General features: G+C 45.0%; 1 protein-coding gene across 12 annotated transcripts in view; it reads right to left on the reverse strand.

Annotated features, from left to right (window-relative positions):
- The window catches only part of PITPNM2 (phosphatidylinositol transfer protein membrane associated 2), a 132,314-nt gene that overhangs the window by 15,134 nt on the left and 95,393 nt on the right, over positions 1-21,787 (reverse strand). For 6 of the 12 annotated variants that reach the window (XM_061344618.1, XM_061344622.1, XM_061344614.1 and 3 more), the window contains exons 8-17: positions 20,159-20,254; positions 16,870-16,974; positions 15,948-16,018; positions 12,514-12,758; positions 11,836-12,025; positions 10,696-10,815; positions 10,106-10,317; positions 5,986-6,161; positions 5,455-5,625; positions 2,682-2,831 (exon numbers count right to left, since the gene is read on the reverse strand). In XM_061344618.1, the coding sequence (XP_061200602.1) occupies positions 2,682-2,831; positions 5,455-5,625; positions 5,986-6,161; positions 10,106-10,317; positions 10,696-10,815; positions 11,836-12,025; positions 12,514-12,758; positions 15,948-16,018; positions 16,870-16,974; positions 20,159-20,254 (1,536 nt within the window). The other 6 variants (XM_061344621.1, XM_061344619.1, XM_061344624.1 and 3 more) reach the window with 3 other exon arrangements.

Below are 21,787 nucleotides of genomic sequence, written 5' to 3' on the forward strand. Positions count from 1 at the left end.
AAGGCTGGGCCAAATGTGCTGCTGCCTGGGATGATCATGGGTTCAGCTCCTTTAGCATGTCTTGTCTTCACTTAGCTCTGCCTGAATTCTACCTCCTGTTTTGAGATCCCAGAAGGTGGAAAGTGAACTAAGGACAAACCGGGCATTTTGGGCTTGCTCTTTTTAGCCAGTCTTGCTTTCCTGGGCCCGAGTGGGGATTTCTGAGTACAATGAGTTTGAAACAAAACCACCCAGCCACAACAGCCCTTCCAACACTATCATGCCTAATGCCACCAGAGGAGTAATATTCACTCCTATTAAAGCCTAAACTGTTTCAGCATTACTGAACTGTTCAGTTTAGTATTGCCCATGTTGGTGGCAGGAGTCTGCTCTGCAAGGGGATGAATGTACCCCCACAGCAGCGCTCCCGGGCTCCAGAGCACTGGGGTTATTCTTGTGTTTCTCCCTTTTCCCAAGCTACACACTCTCTATTCCTGAAAAAGGCCAGTTTCTAAGAAAACATGAGGGCCAGGAAAAGGCAGGGCAGGAAGCGTGGACAGAAAATCTGGTTTATGCATTGCTGCCCTCCACCCCAAAGCTGCAGTGACTCCCAGATAAAACCCCAGGACCTGACTTGCAGAAGAACAGAACCCATACAATGTATTTCCTAAGCTCTGTGTACTCTTTGCACCAAATCCCTTGTGCAGCATTGCTCTTGCCATTTTGAAGCCAAGGGGGCTTTCCTGCAGAGTGCAATGACCAGGGTGGGATGCTGCTGCCACACTGGCACAAACTGACCCCAGCACCTGCAACCTAAAGGGAACAAGTCTGAAATCTTGTGCACAGCAGAGGCGGCATCCCCAGCCCCAGCTCACGTCCTGACAATCACAGGGATGCTTTTCAGGCAGCACTTTGAGCCCAGGGTGAAGTCAGATGGCTGGACCAGGCCAAGCAGTAACAAGACTTTCATCAAGACTGGCTGCTCCTTTATGGCACTAGATAAGGACAGAGGTGCCCCTGGTTTACTGCACTGGCTGAAGTGTACTTTGGACTGGGTCTGCAGGCAGACTTTATCAGAACAAGGAAGCTTCAGGAAGAGACCTGGCTTGAGCAGAGCCCTGAGCACCTTCTCTCCCAGCACAGGACCTGCCACTGCTCAGCAGCACACACAGGTCAGGCCAGCGCAGTGAGCTGAGATTGAACTGCACCTGCAGAAGAGGTGACATAAGAAGAAAAATCACTTCTTTTTTGCCTACCTATGGATCTTTAATACTCATTTCAGTGCTGTGCCTTTTCATTTAGGGACTCATTTGTCCAGACTCTTACTAACTGTTTCCCACTAAGTGAACAACACCAGGCCATCCTCTTAATGTACTGCTGGCACTGCCTTAAGTCCTTGGGGTATCTGAATGGCAGATTTCAGTATGTGCTATTTGCTGGCTGAGCTGTGGCACCAAAGCAGGAAATACTGAAAGCATCAAAAATGTGTCAAGTTCAATAAAAATGAGAAAATAACAAACCAGGAAAGGCAGCCAGCTGCTCAGCACAGGCCAAACCCTGCTTGCACTGGAGTCACTGGTCAGCACTGGGCACTGGAAGTTTCCCACAGCTGGGATTCAGCACCAGCTACAGTCAGCCAAGCACTGCTTGGCCACACTGTGGCTCTTGACACACAAGGTAAAAAGCAGAGAAGCTTCTAAAACCTCCATCCTGACAGCAGGAAAGTGTCAGATGACACTTACATGGCGTTTCGTTAGTGACCTCCAAAGTGATCAATTAATAGTACCAGATCCTTTCCCTCTGCGTTGTTACAGAACATCACAGCACAGGCAACATGGCAACTGCATACCTAAAGATCATCTCCATCTTCAAAAGACAAAGGGAGAGACTATCCAGAATAGCCAGCGATGTTGCCATCCTGTATGACCACATAATGTACCAGACTGCTCGTGAGCAGTCAGCTTGTTAAAGACAACAAGGCAGCAGAGCCAAGCTCTCAATGCAAGACACTGGAAAAGGGGTGAGAACGGGCAAGGAAGACACATGGGGAAGAAGAAACTAAAATGAAGTCAAATCTCATTGAAATCACAGATGTAGCACCAGCCACAACCAGGATAAATGAGGCCATGCAGCAGTTAGGGTGGAAAATAAGGCAAAACAAATGCACCAAACTTTGCTTTGAAGTCAAGAAATGAATTTTAAAGAGCCAACACGTTGAACCACCCTGGGGTCTGAAAGCCTCAGTCGCTGTATTCAGCAAAGCCACATGGATTTCCAAACATAAAACACTCAAATGGACAAAATCAGGTATGATAGAGATGTTAATTAGGCTTCTGGCCATGGAGCAGTGTGGCTGGCTGCTGGGGAGTCTACCCTTTCCCAGGGGATCCTGACGTATGTACCACACGAGCAGGGATACCCAAGGACTCTCTGTGCCAAAGCCTCTTTCCAGCAGCACAGCCACCACAGAGGGAAAAAAGCAATTAAATGGCAGAAGCTCCCACTTCTAGAATGGGGCAGAGGTTTTAACCCCAACTTGTTCTTTACTCCCAGACCCAAGCATCATCCCAAGTGGTTATTTCATGTGGCACAGCCTGAGACACAGCATGAAGATTTCAACTCCAGGAGGCAAACAGTATGATCTCCAAATAACACCCCAAGTACCCAACACCACAGACAATACAAAAGTGTAGATTACACACACTCAGCAAAACCAGCACTTTTATTGGAAACATCTTGCCAATTCAGTACGGGAACGGGGATACTTGTTTCCATGAAGCTGTCCTGGTGCTGGAGAGCACCCAGAGGGCTGCTTTCCATGAGGAGGATGGGATTGTTCTGGATTGTCTCAACTAGAAGTAGATGGGGAAAAAAAACAAAACAAAACAAAACCAGAAGGACAAAGAACAACAGACATGTGGCCACAACGTGTTAACATACAAACAGTTGCAACTGAGCACTTCAACTATGAGCCTTCAATGAAAAGACAACCTTCAAATAGCATGAAAGAAAAAAGACATGGGTGACTTTCCAAATAGACCCACATCAGAGAGATTAACTGGTAGCAGAGGAGAGCACAACGATGGCATTTCAACAACAAAAGAAAAGGGAGTCCTCTTAACCAGCTTCTCCAATGAGTCCAATCCATAAACACCCAGCAGATCCAGAGAGATCTTTTTACTACGAGGGGAAAAAAAGTATGCTGTAAGGGGAGATTTACTTGACTCAGACTCACATCCTACACAGTGCAAAGCACAGGAGTAAGCAGGGATGTGAATTTCATTTTACTCTGCAAGTTGGTTGTAATGAAACAGAGACCCAACATTTAGTACAGATGGGAAAATGAACTAAATATACAATGTCTAAGAGGCTTTCTGAATCGTGGACTGTAAAAAGCCAGCTATCTGCACGAGGAAATATGCACAGACAGTGTTACAGGAGGCTTTGTACATAACTAATTATAACTGAGCACCTGAATTTTACATGATCATCAAATCACTTAGCTTAATTATAGCAGCAATTAACTTTCCTGGAGCGCCCTGCAGTAGAGGCTTTGCAAATCGTGGTTAGAACAGTCCTTGTGGGTAATGTGGAAATCAACAGTGAAATTTTGACTCTAATGGAAAGGAAGAGCCTGTTACTTTGGAATAAGCAAATGAGAGGTTTTGTCTTACACAGGAAGAGAGTTTAGAGTTGCTTTTTTGCCAGTTTTATTCATGAAGCAGAGCAGCATCTCCTATTAAAGTAACAAGGCTCAAATCTGGAGAGAGTTTTGAAATCACTCTACTCTTCTCATAGTTGAGCTAATTGCTGTTTAACTCCGCTACGTAGCAAGCATCTCTCTACACATAGGCAACTCAAAGGTCTGGGGAAGCACAGCAAACCAGTAAGATCCCTGCTGCTGCGTAGACTGATAACCAGAACACGGTGTCAATGAGGCTTCTACCTCTGGTTTCAGTGAGAACAGGGGCTTTGAAATGTATTTAAAAGGAAGAAGGTAAGATGTTTAGGATTATTTTTTATATTTCTTTATTTTTAAGGAGCCACTTGCTGCTGATACCTAGAATACACCCAAAAAGCAAACTGCTTTTTGAGTTGCTATAGATTCCCTGAGCTGTTGTACAAACGCACTTGTGGGTGGTTCCATTTTTAAGTGGTGTTGCAGCAAGATCTTTGCTAAATTTGACTAGTGAGTGGGGCCTGCAGAAAGTATTTTATTCACTTTCTTGAGCATGGGGTTTAGTTTATGCCCATTTAACAGATCAGACCTCCAGATTCACAATCACAAGACAAGCTTTCAAGACGCTGATACATAGGAGAGCACTGCTCTGGATTTTCAATTCTAAAATGGTGCAGAGCATCACCAGAATTATTCCGCTCTAGATATATATATATTCCTCTTCATTTAGTCCTGCATGATTCAAATACTGAACAAATGGAAAGCTACCAGGGCTTTGGGGAAAAAAAACAACCACCATATCCCCATCTTTCTAGCTGGTGGCTTTGATACTCTGGTTTGCCAACATGATTTCTTGTGTGTTTTAAGTCTAGTTTTATAGTAGGGACTCTCAGTTATAATGTTGACATTAACTAGCCATTGACTAACAACCTCTAGCAAGGGAAAAATTACAGTGCAGTTATTCTTCCTGCCTCAAAGGCCTGACCCTGCAGGGAAGGAAAGCTTTAGGTGAAGCAGAAAGGTCAAATTTAGTTCTGCACAGTGGTGAGCTTCCCCGAGAGCTCCTTGCAACGAGAGCCTGCACTGAAATGGCAACAGACCATGAGAGTCCAGGCACAGGAGTGAGGTGAAGATGGCAGGGAATAGAATTTACTTTATTAGATCCACTGATGTAATGGGAGCTGAGGCAGGGCATGGTCAGGACACAGTTAACTGTTTCGAATGCAAAAAGGGCATGCACACAGCCACTCCAGACTTTGTTACTGCTGCAATTGGGGCAGAGCAAGTGAAGAGGCCACTGATGGGAGAGGAATCCTAGGTATCTTACAAGACAGTGTCTCATGGGCAACGTGGCATGGGCAAGGCACTGACACCAGCCCACTAATCTACAGTAGCCTGTCCAATTAAAAAGCACAGGTTGCAACCAAGTAAATCATCTCATCTCACTGTTAACTCTGCTGCTTCACTGGCCCTCCATTAAGGTCCTAAACTTTACCAAGTTAATCAGGTTTCATTCAGTCCCAATCACAAGCACCACCTTGGGTGTAAAACTTCACAGAGAGGTCACCACATCATGACTCTCAGCAGCTGATGGCCTTTCTGTGACAAATGAAGGGCATATGGCTCACAGGGCACTGATATTGTCAGAAGAAAACTACTTTTTTCTGGTAACTCAGGAATAAGGCTAACATTATAGGGCCAATTCTCTTTCTTGTCATTCCCAATTGCTTTGATAATTTCATATAAAATGTAGTTATAACCCTTTAGACAGCTAGTAAGCATCCAAAGTGACTTACCCAGCACAGCAGAATTGCCATCACCCAGCGGGAACCTCTGGTAACGGGGAATATTAAAGGGGGGCAAAAGGTAGAACTTCTTCTCCAAAAGAGGCTCAAGGCGTGAAGCAGATGGGTCTGCAGGGTGGAACAGGTTATAGACCTGCTGGCAAGCTGGTCTGAGCTGAAAGACTGAAAAGATGAAGAAAAAAAGCCTTCAAGTACCAGTAGCTTATTTGTTAGAATATAGCAAATATTTGCCTGTAAAAAAGACAGGATTTATCATCTTCCAGTTTAGTCAATTGAAACAGTTCACTACAGTATTTATAGACTCGAGAATTGCCCAGTATTTGTGATATTTGGAAGTACATTTCAACTAAACTGTACAATCAGTACTGGCTGGAGCACTTCATGATCTGCTTCCTTAAGGTGCAATAAATATCACATATAAAGTTTGGTCTTTACCAGTTTGTCTCATCAAATCCTGCATTTGTAGCAGGAGATGCTTTCCCCATCCACTAAGTGAGCTCAGCAGTTTACATCAGGACTTACTGTCAAGAGCTGGAATGACAGTTTTTCGCAGTGCAAGAACCAGACCCAAGGGAGAACCAAAGAGGAAGAAATCAGTGATCTCAAATTCAAACTTTCCAATATTTCCTCCATCCAACATAGTAGAGCTACTGGATCTCCTGGATCCCGGGTCATTCCTCAGAACACTAGAATGTAAACTGGGACAAGAACAGGAAAGAAAGACAACATTTTATTCAGGCTGTGGTTTTGTAGCTGAAGGTTGGATTAGTGATTGACAGTGAATATAATCTCCCTCTCTTCAGTGAAGGAACTGTGCCAATCAACCCACCATGCCTCGGTACTGTAGTTTCACTAGCCAGTAAATTGTCCCCCCAGTTACCCCATCACCCTTTATGCCAGTGCATAATTCAGACTACAAATCCAAGCTTCAAGCGGGATTTCATTTACACACTCCTATCTCCTCAAAATGTTTGTCCTTTGAGGAGTCAAAATCTCTAATCTTCTAGTCAGAATCTGCTACTAGCATAGCTATTTGCAAGATAAAATAACCAGCGAGCCAAAATAACTAGAGTAGCAGGGGAAAAAAGCAGGTTTACAGTGATTCACTCCATTACACACATTACTGCTATGCCTTCTGGTTGTCAACATTTGAGTTCCTTCCATCACCTTATTCTCAAATGTTACAGAAAGCTGCGCTTACCCGCTTCTCCTTTTGGAAGTAGTTGGACAAATGTTATAGGATTGAAAAGGGAAAAGAAAATAGAAAGGGGAAAAGATGAAAATCTGCAAGAGGGTTTCTAATGCCGTTGTGCACCAAGTTTTCACAACAGATTCTATGCATGTGTATGGCACTCACTGGGAATGGGAATTTGGGGTGATTAACACAGTTAATTAAAACATGTCTGGCTTTCCCCACCTCTTTCAGGTGTCAAATCTGATGGCAAAATTCAACCTGTGCGCTGTGCAGTTAAATACAGGTTTAGCAAAGACTTAAATTCACATCCCTTGGACACTGAGGAAGCAGCAGCAGGAGCTCTTAGGTGAAAATCCTGGGAATCCATCCCCACGTTAGGAGGAGGTGCTTCTTTGCAATCTAGATCTGGGACTAGACAGCCAATGACAGATGTGTAACACTAATAACTTGGTTCACAAAAGGGTTTCTGAGATTCGCCTGTTACCACCCAAAAGCAATAAGCTGTCATTTCATTCACTCTCCAGGTTCTACAGATTCAGATGCATCCCTGCTGGGTTCTTGTTATAATCAGAGGTGGTGAGCTGAAGGCAGAGTACCAGCAGTGCCTGAACAGGGTGTTTGGAGACACTTCAAAAAGCATCTGAACAGGTTCTACGCAATATGTAGGATCAATGGATACAACAGCAGTTGGGCTGGATAAGGGGCTTTCTCGCCTGGAATCAGGAACGATGCAAATGTGACAGCTCTGTGGCCCCACATCACACTCCCAGGTGGTTGCAGGCACTTGCCATGTCTCTGTGTGCAGTAGCACTTGCTCATCAAGGCCACCTCTGAAGGCAGTGATGTCCCAGCACTGCTGCACTCATGGAAACCAGGGCTGCTCAGTCCCTACAATGTGTAGCACTGGAGCAGTTGCTCACACACCCTCCTCTGGGATAGCCAGTCAACAAATGAGCAGCTGCAAATACTCATACATTTGAGAAGAAAAATGGGTTTCACTCAGACTTTGTTTTCCTGCTTTGACAAATAACGCATCATTCCCAGAGACAGCACCTCTGCTGAGCACCCCTCCCAACGGATGCTCAAACACGTTCTGCCCATGCCACACTGCTGTGTATTCTCTCAAGGTGCATGTATGCACATGCAGGGCACTATTCTCCCCATTACCAACCCCAGGGAAATGACAAGCTTACTTATGCCAGAGACAGGTATCAGGGAGAGTCAAAACAGGGATGTCAAAAGGGAGAGGAACAGGAGGTTACAGCAGCAACAGCTAAAACGAGCACGTTCCCATTTGTGTGATGTGAACGAGCTTCCCTGCGATCACACTGCCAAGACACCCAACTCTGAAACACGTTTAAAAACAAGCCACCTTCAGGGAAGCTACAATTATTTTAGCTGACAAGACTGCAATACATTAAGTTTGCTGTGTCGAAGGAATGCAAAGTTATTCAGAACATGTTCAGTTTTGCCAAAGACAGGGTAACAGCAGTGTGCTTCAAACGCAGGCACAAAAGGCAAGGCAGATGTGTGGTGGCAGGATGGATGCAAAGGGGGTTTGGAGTATTCCACACATCTTTCCATAGCATCTCTTCATGGGGAATGGAAAAGAACGAGAGCACTCATACTGCTAAGCAATTTGGACAGCTTCTCTCCTTTTACTGGGAGCTTGATGGTCTTTTTAAGCCATCAAAAGAAATGAGAGCCAAGGGGAACTCTGAATCTGTCATGCTCCAAGCAACCTACAGCGCCCCATTCTCCCTTTAAAAAGCAGCAGATGTACTGTGCACATTAATTAAACAAGAGCTTATGGATTTCAGAAGCAAATCAACTCATTTACAATAATACAAGTACAGCACAGCCAGAAATAATGTAGTTGTGCAGAAGAACTGAATTTAAAAATAAATGTGTGACTGTGATCTCCAGATGCTGCTGTGGCTCGCTGGGCATTACCTCAGAGCAGCGGGTAGGTCTGATACAGGAATAAAACTGAGTGTCTTTGGCACAAGCTGAAATATGCAATTGGTATGGACAGGAAGGCCCGTGTGTCTGAGCCCATTAGGAAAACCTGGCTCTGCTCTGCCAGTCTCCTTCACGAAAGCACAGCACATCAGGGCTTAGGTTTTATATGGGAAAATCATTACTTGATGACAGAGAGGTCAAAGGGATGTTCTGCTGATGGCTGTGCTGCTCAGTAATGATGGCTGCAAGCACAAGGTCCAGGGACAGGTCTGGGTGCAATGCTCTGCTGTCATGCAGCAGGGGAAGGGGTGAATCACTGCACCCAAGCCTCCCCTGCACCAGGGAGTGGAGAGGAAGAGGTGCAGAGAGAGCTCATACAGCAGCTTCAACCTGCCCCTTTTCCTGAAGGAATCTTGCTCTTGAGCTGTAGGAAGAGACTTTTTTCTGACCTAAGATCTAAAGGTAGATTTAACAAAAAGTGAAACTCTAAAAGAAGATGAACCATTCCATCAGTGCACTAAACAGCACCAGGACCCCCAAGTGCTGCTGGGAGCAGGCACAATCCTTTGGAGACAGAGCAGGAAGGACCAGGATAAAGCTATCTGAAATGACAAACTGCAATCTATCATCTGTGTCAGAACCACTCCTGAACCAGCAGCTGCAATGGAGAGACTGCTATGAACATTGCATCAGTTAACAAATGTGTTTCTGAAAGTCCACCTGAAGAAGCTCAGGAGGGGGCTTTGATAGTCAGTAACAAATCTGAAACACGACCTTGGTGCCACAGAGCAGACCTGGCAGGGAACAGAATGCAATCCCCTCTCCCTGCTCCATATGGGGGACTTGGATTGCTTTGACAAATAGTCACACAGACAGAACAACCCCCATGCACAGTTGGAGGTTGCTCCGTGAACCAGCTCAGGCTCAGGATGTCTCACCCAGAGCATCCTGCCACCTTGACAGCAGAAACCTGCTCCTGCAACAGGAAAGGGCACTGAGATTCAATCTCACACTTGAAATAGGCCAAAATTAAACGATACTCAGCTTACACCTGCCTTTCCCAAGAACAGGCCAGCCAATTCAAAACTCAGCTTTCAGAGATGCTTTGGGATTAATACAACACTGGGTTCCCAGCTCTGCTTCACCATCTTCCCTGGCATGATTTCTACATTTGCTTTATGACCTCCATCCCACACTTGCAGCAAAAAAGCAGTTACCTGACTGCCTTAACTGTCAAGTCAAGGGCTTCTTGCCATTGTAATACAGATGCAGGAGAGCAGCTGGAGTCTCTCACTGCCACTCAACAAGGGAGCTGTTCTTTTTATTTCTGCCTATACAACACACTGAAATCTATATCCCTCTAATCTCAACTGAACACTTTCCTCCACCTTGCTTATCACAGGATGACAAAGCAACATTTGAGTTTCACGGATGCACCAATCTCAGCTCCAGACTATTGCTGGCTCTGTTCTTTCAACATCCTACCTTGAAAGAAAGGCCTGATGCTGCTTTATCGTGTCCAGTTCGTAGGTTGATGAATCACTCCTTTTCCGTGGCAGCTGCTTCTTTGGATCTTCTCCGTTGCTACGGGGAATATCAATGTTGCTCCTACTGAGGTGTCTGCTGGCTTCCAGATTAGAGCCACTGGAACAATAACTGTTATTCACCGTTATTCCAGGAGACAGGAGGTCGGTGTCCTGGGATTTGAAATATACAGATTTAGCACTCTAGCAGCTGAATCAGGAATATACCCACATTATAACCTTCTTCTTTCACCCTCCTTTCCCCACCTACCCCTAGATCCAGTTGAGGGCAACGCAGCATCTCAGACCAAACACTTCCTAAGAGTGTGGGTGAAGCAGGTGTGAGTGATGCTTCACACCAGAGGGTGAAGCATCCCTGTTCAGAGCAAATGCACCCAAACTGAGGCACATATGAACCTTAAGACATGTGTTTGCCATTAATAAGGAGTAGAGCCTTTGTTGTTTCATGGAGTGATCTCCAGAAAAACAGGGGCCATGAAGATGCTGTGGCCAGAAGATCTATTCCCAGTAGACACTGGGAGCCACCATTACCTGGACACTCACAACGCTCCCTCTCCGGCTGCTGTTCTGGCTCTCAGACACAGTTTGATTGCTGTAGCATAAGGCATCAAATCCCAGGATTCCTCCAACACAGTCCCCAACCAAGCAGACCTGAGAAAGGCAACAGAAGTGGGTCAGGGGAAGCAAAAAAAGCTCCTTATGTTCAGTTCAGAGCTAACAGTTAAACAGTGATGGATTATACCTAGGAAAGCTGCAGTAACAGGATGCCCAGTGCTTTCATCAATTAACACTATTCAGTCAATGAACATCCACACCTACCCTGCAGACTCTTGTTATCTAACACAGCTAATGTGTTCTGGCTGTCCCCACCAGCTGACTGGAGTGCACTGAAAGCAGCACAGAGCACTGATCACACCACTAACTCCAGCCTCAGAAAACCAAGCTTGATTCCCTCCTTGCCAGCTCTCCATGCTACTTCAGGCAAGATTCTCTGTGCTTCTGCTCCCAATTTGTATCCTGAGGAGGTAACACTGTCCTGACTCCAAGGGTATTGCAGAAAGGCACAATAAAGCCCTGAGACCCCTAGATAGGAGGGCTGGGAAGAAGCTCAAAGCGAATAAATCACACTACAGCAGTGCAATGTGATGGCTAGTCCAATAGCTCAGACCCATGAGGGGCTAGATAATCACTCTGCCCACAATGCTACTCTCTCTCATAGTCTTTTATGGGGTGCAGCACCTGCAGAGTCTCAAAAAAGAAACCCACTTCTGTGACATCTCCAGCACGAGCTGCTGAAGGTACTTTAAAGGCAGGAATCTTTAAACAGCCTTGGTTTGCAACAGGAGGAGAGATCGTGTTTACTAACAAAGGTAGCATTCCCGATTTGGAAAGGTGTGTCATGCTGAAAGCTGATTAACTTCACAGCTTTGTAGCTTCATTTCGGAGCACAAGCTCAGGCTTTGCTTGGAATCCCAAAGGTTCAAGACAGAGCATAAACAATAATCTCTCTCTCTCAGAAAGAAGGAAATGGAAGCACAACACTTTCTTATTGCAGCTCAACACTGTCATGTTTCCATCCCTCCTGAGAGATTAATGGAAAAGACAGCTTCAGAAAGAAATTGCTTCACTTGTTCTTCCTTTTATTGTGGCTATAAACAGCCTCTGGCTCACCTGGCCATTGAATGACATGCCCTCCTGGGATCTGATGAACTCGCTGTAGGCCTGGTTGGCTCTGACGATGACTGTGGCCACTGCTTCTTGGTACTGTGGGGATGATGTTGCTAGCAGAGGGAGTGCAGCGAGGGGAATGTGATCCTGGCTGTTGGACAGGCAGCCCTCGTCGTAACTATATGGGCTGAGGCTGGAGAGAGCAAGAGACATTGGAAATATTCAGCCTTACACACAAAGTGGGGAAAACCATCTGCAGAAGTACTGTCACTACTGTAGTTCATTAAAGAAAGCTTCAAGACAGAAAGGCCATTTATTCCACTGTGAATGGGCGAGAGCTTAATAAATCTTTCCCTCACATCAAACGTAAATCTTCGAGGACAACATACTTACATTAACAGAACAACCCTCAGACAAGGAATTAAAGCCTTAGTATTTATTGGATTAATTAAAATAGATCAATCTCAGAACTCTTGCTGCATGATTACTGTATTCACTACAGCTAAGTATGAAATCAAGATTGAATGCCTCGCTAGTACATTAATAAGTGCATTCTCAAAGCATGGTCAGAGCTTTCAGTACGATATGCAGAACATTTCAGGGAAGCAAATAAATAAATCATATAAAGAAAACAAAGCCAAGAGTGAAAAGAGTGTCTGTGATAAAGCAGCATCAACTTACCTGGACACCAGTGAAAATGCTTCAGAGCAGATGGCTGGACAAGGGACTAGTCTGATGGCAATGCGTCCAAGAGCAGCTGGGTAATGTACCCTCATCACTGTGTCAAACACTGTCGTGATGGTGTTGACATCCCCTTGCTTAGAGCTCTGGTCGCCGCTTCCTGAGTCCAGGATGTTCCCTCCATGGAGTACCAAGAGGAGGACATGGATTTTACTTGGCTGCATTAATGGCTGTGCTGATTCATCCTAGGTGGGAATGAAAGAGAGGACAGCAGAAAGGCTTATTTTCCAAAGAGGTTTTACTTGGTCCAAGTGCATTTTAGGCAAGTTTTATCACCTTTTCCTCCCCAAGCTCACACATGGTTGTACAATGCACTATCCACATCAAGTCCTGTCATGGATGGGGCAAAAACATGTGTGAAGCAATATATTTCCAGGAGAAATACTTCCAGGAGCCACGATACAAGGAATTGGCAAGCCCACATCTAGAATGCCAAGCTCAGTCTGGGCAATCTACACACAAAGGTGGTTGCAGTGTGAGGAGGACCAGAAGCATGAAGCCCTTTTGAACAGAGACTGAAAGAGCTCAGCTTGATTTGCTGTGCAAAGTTACCCTAGAATGAAATGCCTGCTTTCAAACACAGTGGAGAGGAGTGAAGAAAGCAAGGGAGGGAAGAGAAGCACTTAAGGCAAAGGACAGCACAGGCACAAGCACAAGAGCCTAAACTGATCCTGAATGAAGCATAGACTGAAAATCAGGTTTCTAAACACAGGAGAGATGAGGTTTTAGAGTAACACCTTCAGGTTTGTTGGCAAGAAGCTGAACTGTCTTCAAGAAGGAATGTGCTTAATTCATGGCAATGGGAATTAGATACACCTGGACACAACAGCTGAGAACCTGACTGCTCCTTCACGCACAAATGCACACACGCAGCCTCAGCGTAATGACTGTCCTAAGCAGAAGGAATGCTGAAAGTAAAACAAAAACTTGCATAAAGCTGTAAGCAGGTGAAATGTGGCAGCACTAAAGACAAGAGTCGTGTGTGTCAGAGGGGAAAAGAAGTAAAAGATGGGTGTTGCTCTCTGTTGGGGTGCTGAGCTCAGCTGCAGCAGTAAAGCACATTCAGCAGAAGTAACAGGTCAGCAAGCGGCAAGCTGCTGGGGAAAGAAGTCGTAGGAAGAGATCAGTCATTGCATTTGTCTGCCTATGGCAGAAGTTATAAATAAGAGTTCAGATTTGCTTATGCTGTCACAAAAGAGGAACTGAAAAGCTTTTTCTACCCAGTTCCTCTGAGTTCAGTCTTTCAATACCCTGTGACCCAAGGACTGGCCAACATCTGGTTGGGAGACTGCTGCATGGACACAGGATAGGTTTATTTTGTCTGTCCAAGTCATTTGCTTATTATGTTGAGTCAATTCCTTGCCTAAACAGGCTACAGTATGGGGGAAAGAGGGAAATGCACCTGAACTCCAGAATGGGTTATCATTAGTGACTGCCAGAACAGCTCTAAGCCCAATCCTGATACCCCAGGAGCAGGCACAAGAGCATCCATTTGTATTGTTTGCGTATTATAACACAGTAGAGCAGTAACTGTTCTAAATATCTATTCCCTACCAGGGCTTTCAGTGTTTACAGCTCCCATATGGACTCCAATCCCCCACCCTAACACCTCTGAGATATGTGAAAGCAGGTACTGGTCTTTCCTCCTGCGCCTTATCCCTTGTGCTAGCAGAGACAACAGTTGAGAACATCACCAGCAACTCCCTGCTGAGGCAGAGGAACAGCCATTGGGAAGGGGTGTGGAAGGGGTGGAGGGCACCAGCATTTTCCATTTGGCAAATTCTTCTAATTTTAGCATCTTTAGTCACCTGTTGTCCTTTGAGTGGTGCCTGAGTCCCAGACAAACCCGCTGGTGGGAGGAAAGCATGCCCAGGCACACATTAGCAACCTAACAACTAGCTTACATTTTTACCAGATACTGTTAAAGCATGTCTTAATACACAGCCCACCACAAGTATTAAAATTCACATTCAAGTCTGTAATAAAGATTTTCCAGACCTCCTGCATGAGAATGGCCTTTAATTATTTAGTACCATTACAGTGTATTAACGCCTGCTCTTTCTACTTCCTCTGATGTCAGTTTACAGCGCCTGCAAAGTGAACTTTTGCCCAGCTGGAGGCATAGGAGGAGCACTCTCAGCACCGCTTTTCCTTTCAGACAAAGGTTTTAAGTGCTCATGTGAAGAACAATGTGAGTCACCAAGCTCAGGTCATCCAGAAGTTTATCAGTAGTCATTTGGAGGCACCCATCTGTTCATTAACCTCTGCTCTTGAAGGAAGTGGGGAATATGCAAGCAGCTGCTGATTAGTTCAGGGGTGGAGGTGGCCATTTAGAACTTTGTTGTAAGATATCACCTGATTCCTGAACTACCTTGTGGTGATGGAGCCTCTCAACCTGAACATCAGTGCAATGGTGGCTAGGAATTTCATACTATTTTAGCAGATTGAACAATTACAAATGCCTGTCTTTCTCACCTTAGTTGGAAGTCTGTTCTTTTTCTAAAATGAAGGCAGAAGGGGGTTGAGTTTGTACAGCCCCCTGAAGAAGACAACAAGTTCTCCACATCATCTTGAGCTCTAAGAGAAATCTTAGAGCTGTGACTTGCTTATCTTGAGGTGGCTACAGCTGTTCCCATCCCATCCTCTCCCCGTGGCCCTTGAGCTCTTAAGTCTCTTACAAAAAAAGCCAATCCATCACAACCTTACAACCTGACACAGAGTAATACCACATCCACCATCTCTGCAAATAGCTGCATTATCTCCACAGCACAGACAGGCAGATACTTTAAGGGTAGGATGAGTACAGCCATTCCTAGATGCATTGCCTCACTAGGACACTGAATGGCAAAAGCCTTTATATGCAAGTCTAGAAAGCCAGTGTGTGTGTGTGTTATTATTTATTATGTTATCCAGAGTGCTGATATAGGCCATGCTATAACTGGCTTCCAGACAAGAACCTGAGCAGCTCCAAAGAGAGAGCTACAGCCATGATATGTCACTTGTACCACTGCAGCCTGCACCTTGGTGTTGCAGTAACGTGGCTCTCCTGCTTCCACATCCATGCTAGCTCATTCAGCATTAGTAGGATAGCTCTACCCAGCAATGCCTCAGCCTGCAGTTTATCCCCAAAGGATTAGTCTTTTTTTCCAGCTGGCTACTTGATGCTGCCTGCAAACTACAGAGCATTTTCTATATGATGTTCAAAAGACAGGGGAAATAATCCCTTCAACCTAGCCATGAAGTACACAGCATGCTGGTGCAGCTCGGAATGACACACAAAGACAAGACAGGGCTCACAGCAAAGGGAGCCGTTTACCCCACACAGACATATTCCAGCAACAAAGAATATCATTACAAGAAACTGAAGCACTTACTTCAATGATGCTGAGCCTCTCCACACTGGAGCCAACGTGGTACTCTGCTGATGTCTCATGATACAAGTCACCTGGAAGAACAGAGGTTTAAAATATCAGCGCTGCAAGATGCTATTTGGCAGACACTCTTCCATAAAGACACTGTTTGTGCCAGTGCCTCTCAGCCTCTTCTGCCTCACATCTCCTTAATTATTTCCCCAAATTGCCCTCCCCTCCCTCCTCCTTCCCCCCAGGAAGCCTCAGCAATGATGGGTCACTTATTTTCCAGCAGTTTCTCATTCGCTTGGTAAGCACTGAGGACATTAGCGAGCTCTCCTCTCATCACAGCAACCCAGTATCATTGCTTTAATAAGGATGGCAACAATGGGAAATCCCTGCACAGTTGTCAGAAGTGATTGGTTTGTGGGAAAATAAAAGGAATTGCTTGAACTGTGCTGGGGGAGCAGAGATCTGATGCGCTCGCACGTCTGTGCCTACACAGGAAGACTTTGTACCAGAAAGTGTCATCTTCCACCGCGTTGCTACACGCCTGAGGAGCTACCTTCCTTTCCAAATGTAGTAACAATGAGCAGAAAATAAACCCAAGGCAGATACAGACAAGAACAAAGGACGGAGCAAGAGGAAAGAAAAGTGAGGAGAAATTCAAGACAGAATATTTCATCATTATACCAGCAAAACCTGGCTGTTGCACAAAGGAGCCTAACCAACACGGACAATAAAAGAGACTCAAGAGCTCTCCATCTCAATTCCAACTGGGCAATTCTTTTTCAGCAGCACTGGGCAGGCATTTTTATGCTCTGTCTCAGCTTCTCCTTTTGTGAGATGAGGATAACAAGTTTTACCTTTGTCAGAATGTGGCTGTAACAATTGCTTGGAAACACTGTGAAATAGCACATGCAGTTTTGATTTAAAAGAAAGTTACCTTGGACATCATCGCATTCGGGGGTTTCAATTTTATCCATCAGATCATTGGAACTCCACTTGGTTATTTCTTTCGGGAACATTTCCTCATTGTCAGACAAGTCCTCTTTAAAACAGAACAGATTTTTTGGAGTCACACACACATATATACAGACAAGAGCACAGAACAGGATTTTAAATAAAAGCAAGGCCCTGTAACTCTATGTGGTCTTAAGAACATTTGGATGGCTCATGTCGTAATAAAATAGGTATTTTACCAGCTTTTGTGATACAGAAACCAAAGCACCTTTTGCAGAGTACACAAAATGTTCTAGTTGTATGTTTTTAACTAAGAAAACTCCCAAAGCAGAGAAAAAATAACATGGATTCTAATGCTACCATTTCAGGTACCAAGTTTGATGTTTTCCTTGCCAGATTTCCAGACGATGCTAACGCAGCCGGAATGCTCCTGGACAGGAGAGGACAAAGCACCATTCGCTGCTGGGATCCTCCCAGTTCCATTTGAAAGCTGTAGTATGTCTTTGGGGGAGGTAGTGACAAGAATCACTATTGTTAATAGGATGGAATACCTAAAAAGGCATGAGTAATAAAGGAAATGTGAACTCCCCAGGCTATCTTTAGCCTGATTTCCTTAGGAGATGAGACTTGTTTGATCACACCGAGTGCATGTGGCTGCCCTTTCCCTCCTACCTCAGGATCTTCTGAATCCCCTGGCTCAATTCAACCACAGCTGACAAAGAATAAGGGTCCCAAAGATATTACATTCCTAGAAGTGTAATTAAAGAGATGTATAAAGGAGAGACCCTATAAAACACCCTACGGTAGTATCCAAACATAAGCATGATTAATAGCCTTGCTCTATAGCAGACATCAGAGGATTTGAGACAGGTTTGTTTATTGTTCTGTGCTTAGTATTTCTCTCCTGAAAATTCTGGGCTTGTAGATTTAATAAAGAGCTATAAACATAATAATAACAGCAGTAATTGCGATGTCTTGATGATCTAAAAGCTACAATCTTCAGAGTCCCAGACTAGGATTCCCCCTTTTTTCTTGCTGTACAGTTGCTAAGAAAAGAATTGGTTGGAAGAATCCTAAGATGGGGAACAAAAAGATTATGAAATGTATTCATCTTTTCAGCAGATATGAGCAATAGCTTTAAATATATATATGAAGGGGACTAACTTTACATCAGCATGTCATTTCCTTTTTCAGCTACAGCAAAAACTGAGGCGATCCCCATTTCCCTGCACAAGGGAGTGTGGAGCTACCTGTTTGGAGCAAGTGGAAAGCACAAGCATGCAACACACATGCTGGCAGAGAATTAAGAGGAAGATTGCACTCAAAGCTCCTCCAGCAACTTAATCTAAATATTAAACTTATTTCCTTGAGAGGTTTAATTACAGCCCTTATTGCTGCTCAAGGGATCACTGAACGGGATATTACTCCCGTTATTAGCATTTATTACAGGATAGATATTAGATATTACTGTATTTGTCACTCTCTTTACCAGAGTATGCCAGTGAATGAGTGGGAAGCCAATGACAAGACATGTTCTCGGGCTCAGGTTACTCCCACTGCTCTGGGAGGAAATGTGTGTGTGTATGGGAAGCACTTCTGAGGAACTCTGCTTGGTGTTGACTCACATCCTGATCTGTGCCAGTTCCCATGGTACCGACCCCAGAAGCCTCTCCAGCAGGATGAGCAGCAAGCAGTGGCTTCATCCCTGCTCACAGACCTGGAGCTGGGGTGTTTCATCTGCAGGCCAAGGGGCAAAAAGAGGTCCCTCCCAAAGAAAGGGCTGTGTTGAACAGCACACACATCAAGGATTCGACTTGGAAGCCAAAATCCCATCAGGATAGGCAGATTTGCAAACCCAACTGTGTGGATTGCAGAGGACAAGCTGTATGTAAATAGATGGAGATGCTGTGTGCCACCAGAAGAGGAGCTGCTTTTTCTGTCAGCAAGCTCCTAGAAGTATTGCAACAGAGATGCTGATACCAACTGTGGCACAAGGCTCATTTTTGTTAATCCTCCTTCCTAGGCCTGTTAGGAGCATGTCAGGGTCTCCCTGGATCCCAGGCAGAGCTGTCTCTTTCTCAATTTTATTACTGAGTAATTAAAAAGGCAAAAAAAGCGGGTGGATAGAAATGATGCTGTTTTGATGACTCACTCCTCTTTTCTTGCATATATATTGCAGCAATAAATCCCTTACACGGGTTTTGTAGGTGCGACGTAAGTTAATAAATAAGAGACACATAAACTAAGTTGGCCCTTTTCCCTTGCAGGCAAGAGACACATTCATCCCCTGACTTGCATGCATCCCAGCCCTTTAATCTGTTATTGTACAACTCACTACTGCACAACAGCATGCTGCTTGCTGCCCCACAATGCATACCTAAATACTGGATGTGAGAACCCTTCTGGAGCACGATACTGTATGTTTTCTGAGACTGAACTTTAGCTGAATGTCAGTGAAATTCTGCCTGGCAAAACTGGGGCGTCATCTTCTTACAACTGCATTTCACAGAAAGGTCACCAACTTCATCAGCACACGTTACGCATCTAACTTAGATTAGCATTACAAGCCCAGAGAAGAGTCCATCTGTTGTCAGTAGAGACAGAGCCCTTCAGGCTTAAGTACGCATTAAGTACAAGATATAAAATGAGCGCAGTGGAACACAGCTTCTTCTCACATACATGCACAGAGAAAGAAAGAAAAACCAGAGCTTTCTCCTAACACAGATATTCAACATTGCTTTGAGAATTCTGGAGGCAACACTGACTAATTCTGGTACCTCGTTACATTCACTACTGTATTTCTTGGAACGGGAGAATAAGGAGTTAAGAAAGGCAAAGTTGGGTCTCTTCAGGCCCAGACAGGACAATTAATCACATGCCCTACTGATTAAGGAATAAATTAGAAAATTAACCAGCCATAAGGAATCAGAATCACAGGACACACCCACAGCACAATCACTATGGCTGGATTTTACCCACATTCATTTGCACCAAATAGAACCCAGCTCCAAAGGTTAAGACTGTTCAAGATCCCTTCAAATAGATCACACCGAATCCGAATGTCGCTGTGTTACATGTAAGAATCTGCTGGGTGATGCTGAGGATGCCTGAAGAAGCTGCACTGATGCTGCACGTATCTTGGTGAGAAAGGAAAAGACTTCAAGCAAAGCAAACAGGTCTCGCTTCCTTCCCCTCTCACCCCCCACCCTCATGCCTTCCGTTCTCTTACCCCACCATGTCAGGAAACAAACGCTGGTTTAGGGTCCACATACCATGTGCATCAAAGAATTCATCATCGGAGCTGTCATCTGAATCTCTGGCAATGCTCTGCATCCTCCACTCTGAGATACTATGGCGTGAGGGACTCGCTGCAAAAAACAAACCAGCCTTATGCGATACGCAACACTGACAAGACGGAGAGTTCCCAACATGATCTTTGCTGGAGGAAGTCCTGTGCTCTCTATGAAAATCGGCTGCTGCGATGTTAAAAACACAAAACCCTGATGATGCTGGTGTGATGTCAGTGTACTGCTTTACAGATCCTGTTTGTTTACTGTTGTGAGAACCTGACAGCGAGATGCTACATTAAAGCAAGCTGTTTGTGCCACTCTGATGCTATTCTGAATGGCAGTTATTTATAATTGTTAGGAGGACGTGCAAAAATCAGCTGGGTTTTAAAGTTTGCAATTAGGAAGGATGCAGGCTGGCTGGAAGCTTTCTCCATGCCTCTGAGCAGCACACAAACCATGCCTCTGCTTCGCTAACTTTCGGGTGGGGAGCTCAGCACAGCAGCCTGGCTAGAAATAATCTGTTTTCTGGAAGGAAATTGCTTCCACACAAATTGGATTAGAGATCTATTTAAACTTTAAACTTGAATGATTTAAACAACATGCTATCCAACTCCTTCAGAGGGAGCTGTCAGAGCGGCTGTCCTGATGGAGAGAGGAGAAAACCCGACGGTCCTTTCGATTTGTGTTTGCCCTCCTGCTTTCACACCTACTTGCTCCCTCTCATTTTCCCCTCAAGAGTGCCCTGCACTAAATATAAACCTATTATGGCTTTTTGCTTTTTCTCTTTTATTTCAGCTACTTTAGGAATGAGCCTGAACTCTTCTTGGCTGAACTTGGTACCGAACAGCCAAGAGCTGAAGGGAGCACCGCCCGGAGCACAAGGAGAGTGACAGTTTCCCCCCTCGATCACAAAGCACACACAAAGCACTTGCAGCAGCCACCAAACCTAAACACAGCAAAGCCCTGAGGAGGCTGACAAATTCTCCTTTAGCATATACAAAGATGCTGGAAGGCTCTGGTTGCTGTGACAGCTGCATGAGCCATTTCATGCTATTGTTGCAACAACATTAAGTATATTAAGTGAAATCCTGATTTTGCCACCCGGTTGTCACATGGAAAGAAGCTGAAGCCCCTTGTGCAGAGCCATCTCCACGCAGCTCAGCAGCCCCCAACCACCCCAGCAGCTACCTCTGAGGGAGCAGCAAGCAAGGAGGTTGGCAGCGCAGAGCTCACTCACGCTGGAGTGACGTCAAGGCACTCGTATAATAGCTGCTAAAAATAGAGCACGTAATAACATATGGGATGGCGACAAGGGTCGTGCTGTCACCACAGGTCTCATGTGGGATGGAAAGAACCAAGATCTTGGTGGTTGCTGTTTTCAGCTGGAGGTAGCGGTGAGCCGAGGCAGCCCTCCTTGCTGCCATGTGTTAAGATGCTGCCAGCGTGAAGGAGGATTAAAATATCTGCGTGACGTACTTCCCAGCACATCACAATTAATTTCTTTCATTACTTCTTCTTGTAAAAACCGAGACATTTGAAAGAAAATTCATGCTTTGCTGCCAGTGAAAGCCTTTGAGCGAAATCCTAAGAGGTCTGAAAACTGCAGCTTCC

Source organism: Neopsephotus bourkii, unplaced genomic scaffold (assembly GCF_033783945.1).
Source record: "Neopsephotus bourkii isolate Nb327-2 ecotype Australia unplaced genomic scaffold, CSIRO-AGI_Nbou_v1 NB_230, whole genome shotgun sequence".
In the NCBI taxonomy this organism is placed as follows: domain Eukaryota; kingdom Metazoa; phylum Chordata; class Aves; order Psittaciformes; family Psittacidae; genus Neopsephotus; species Neopsephotus bourkii.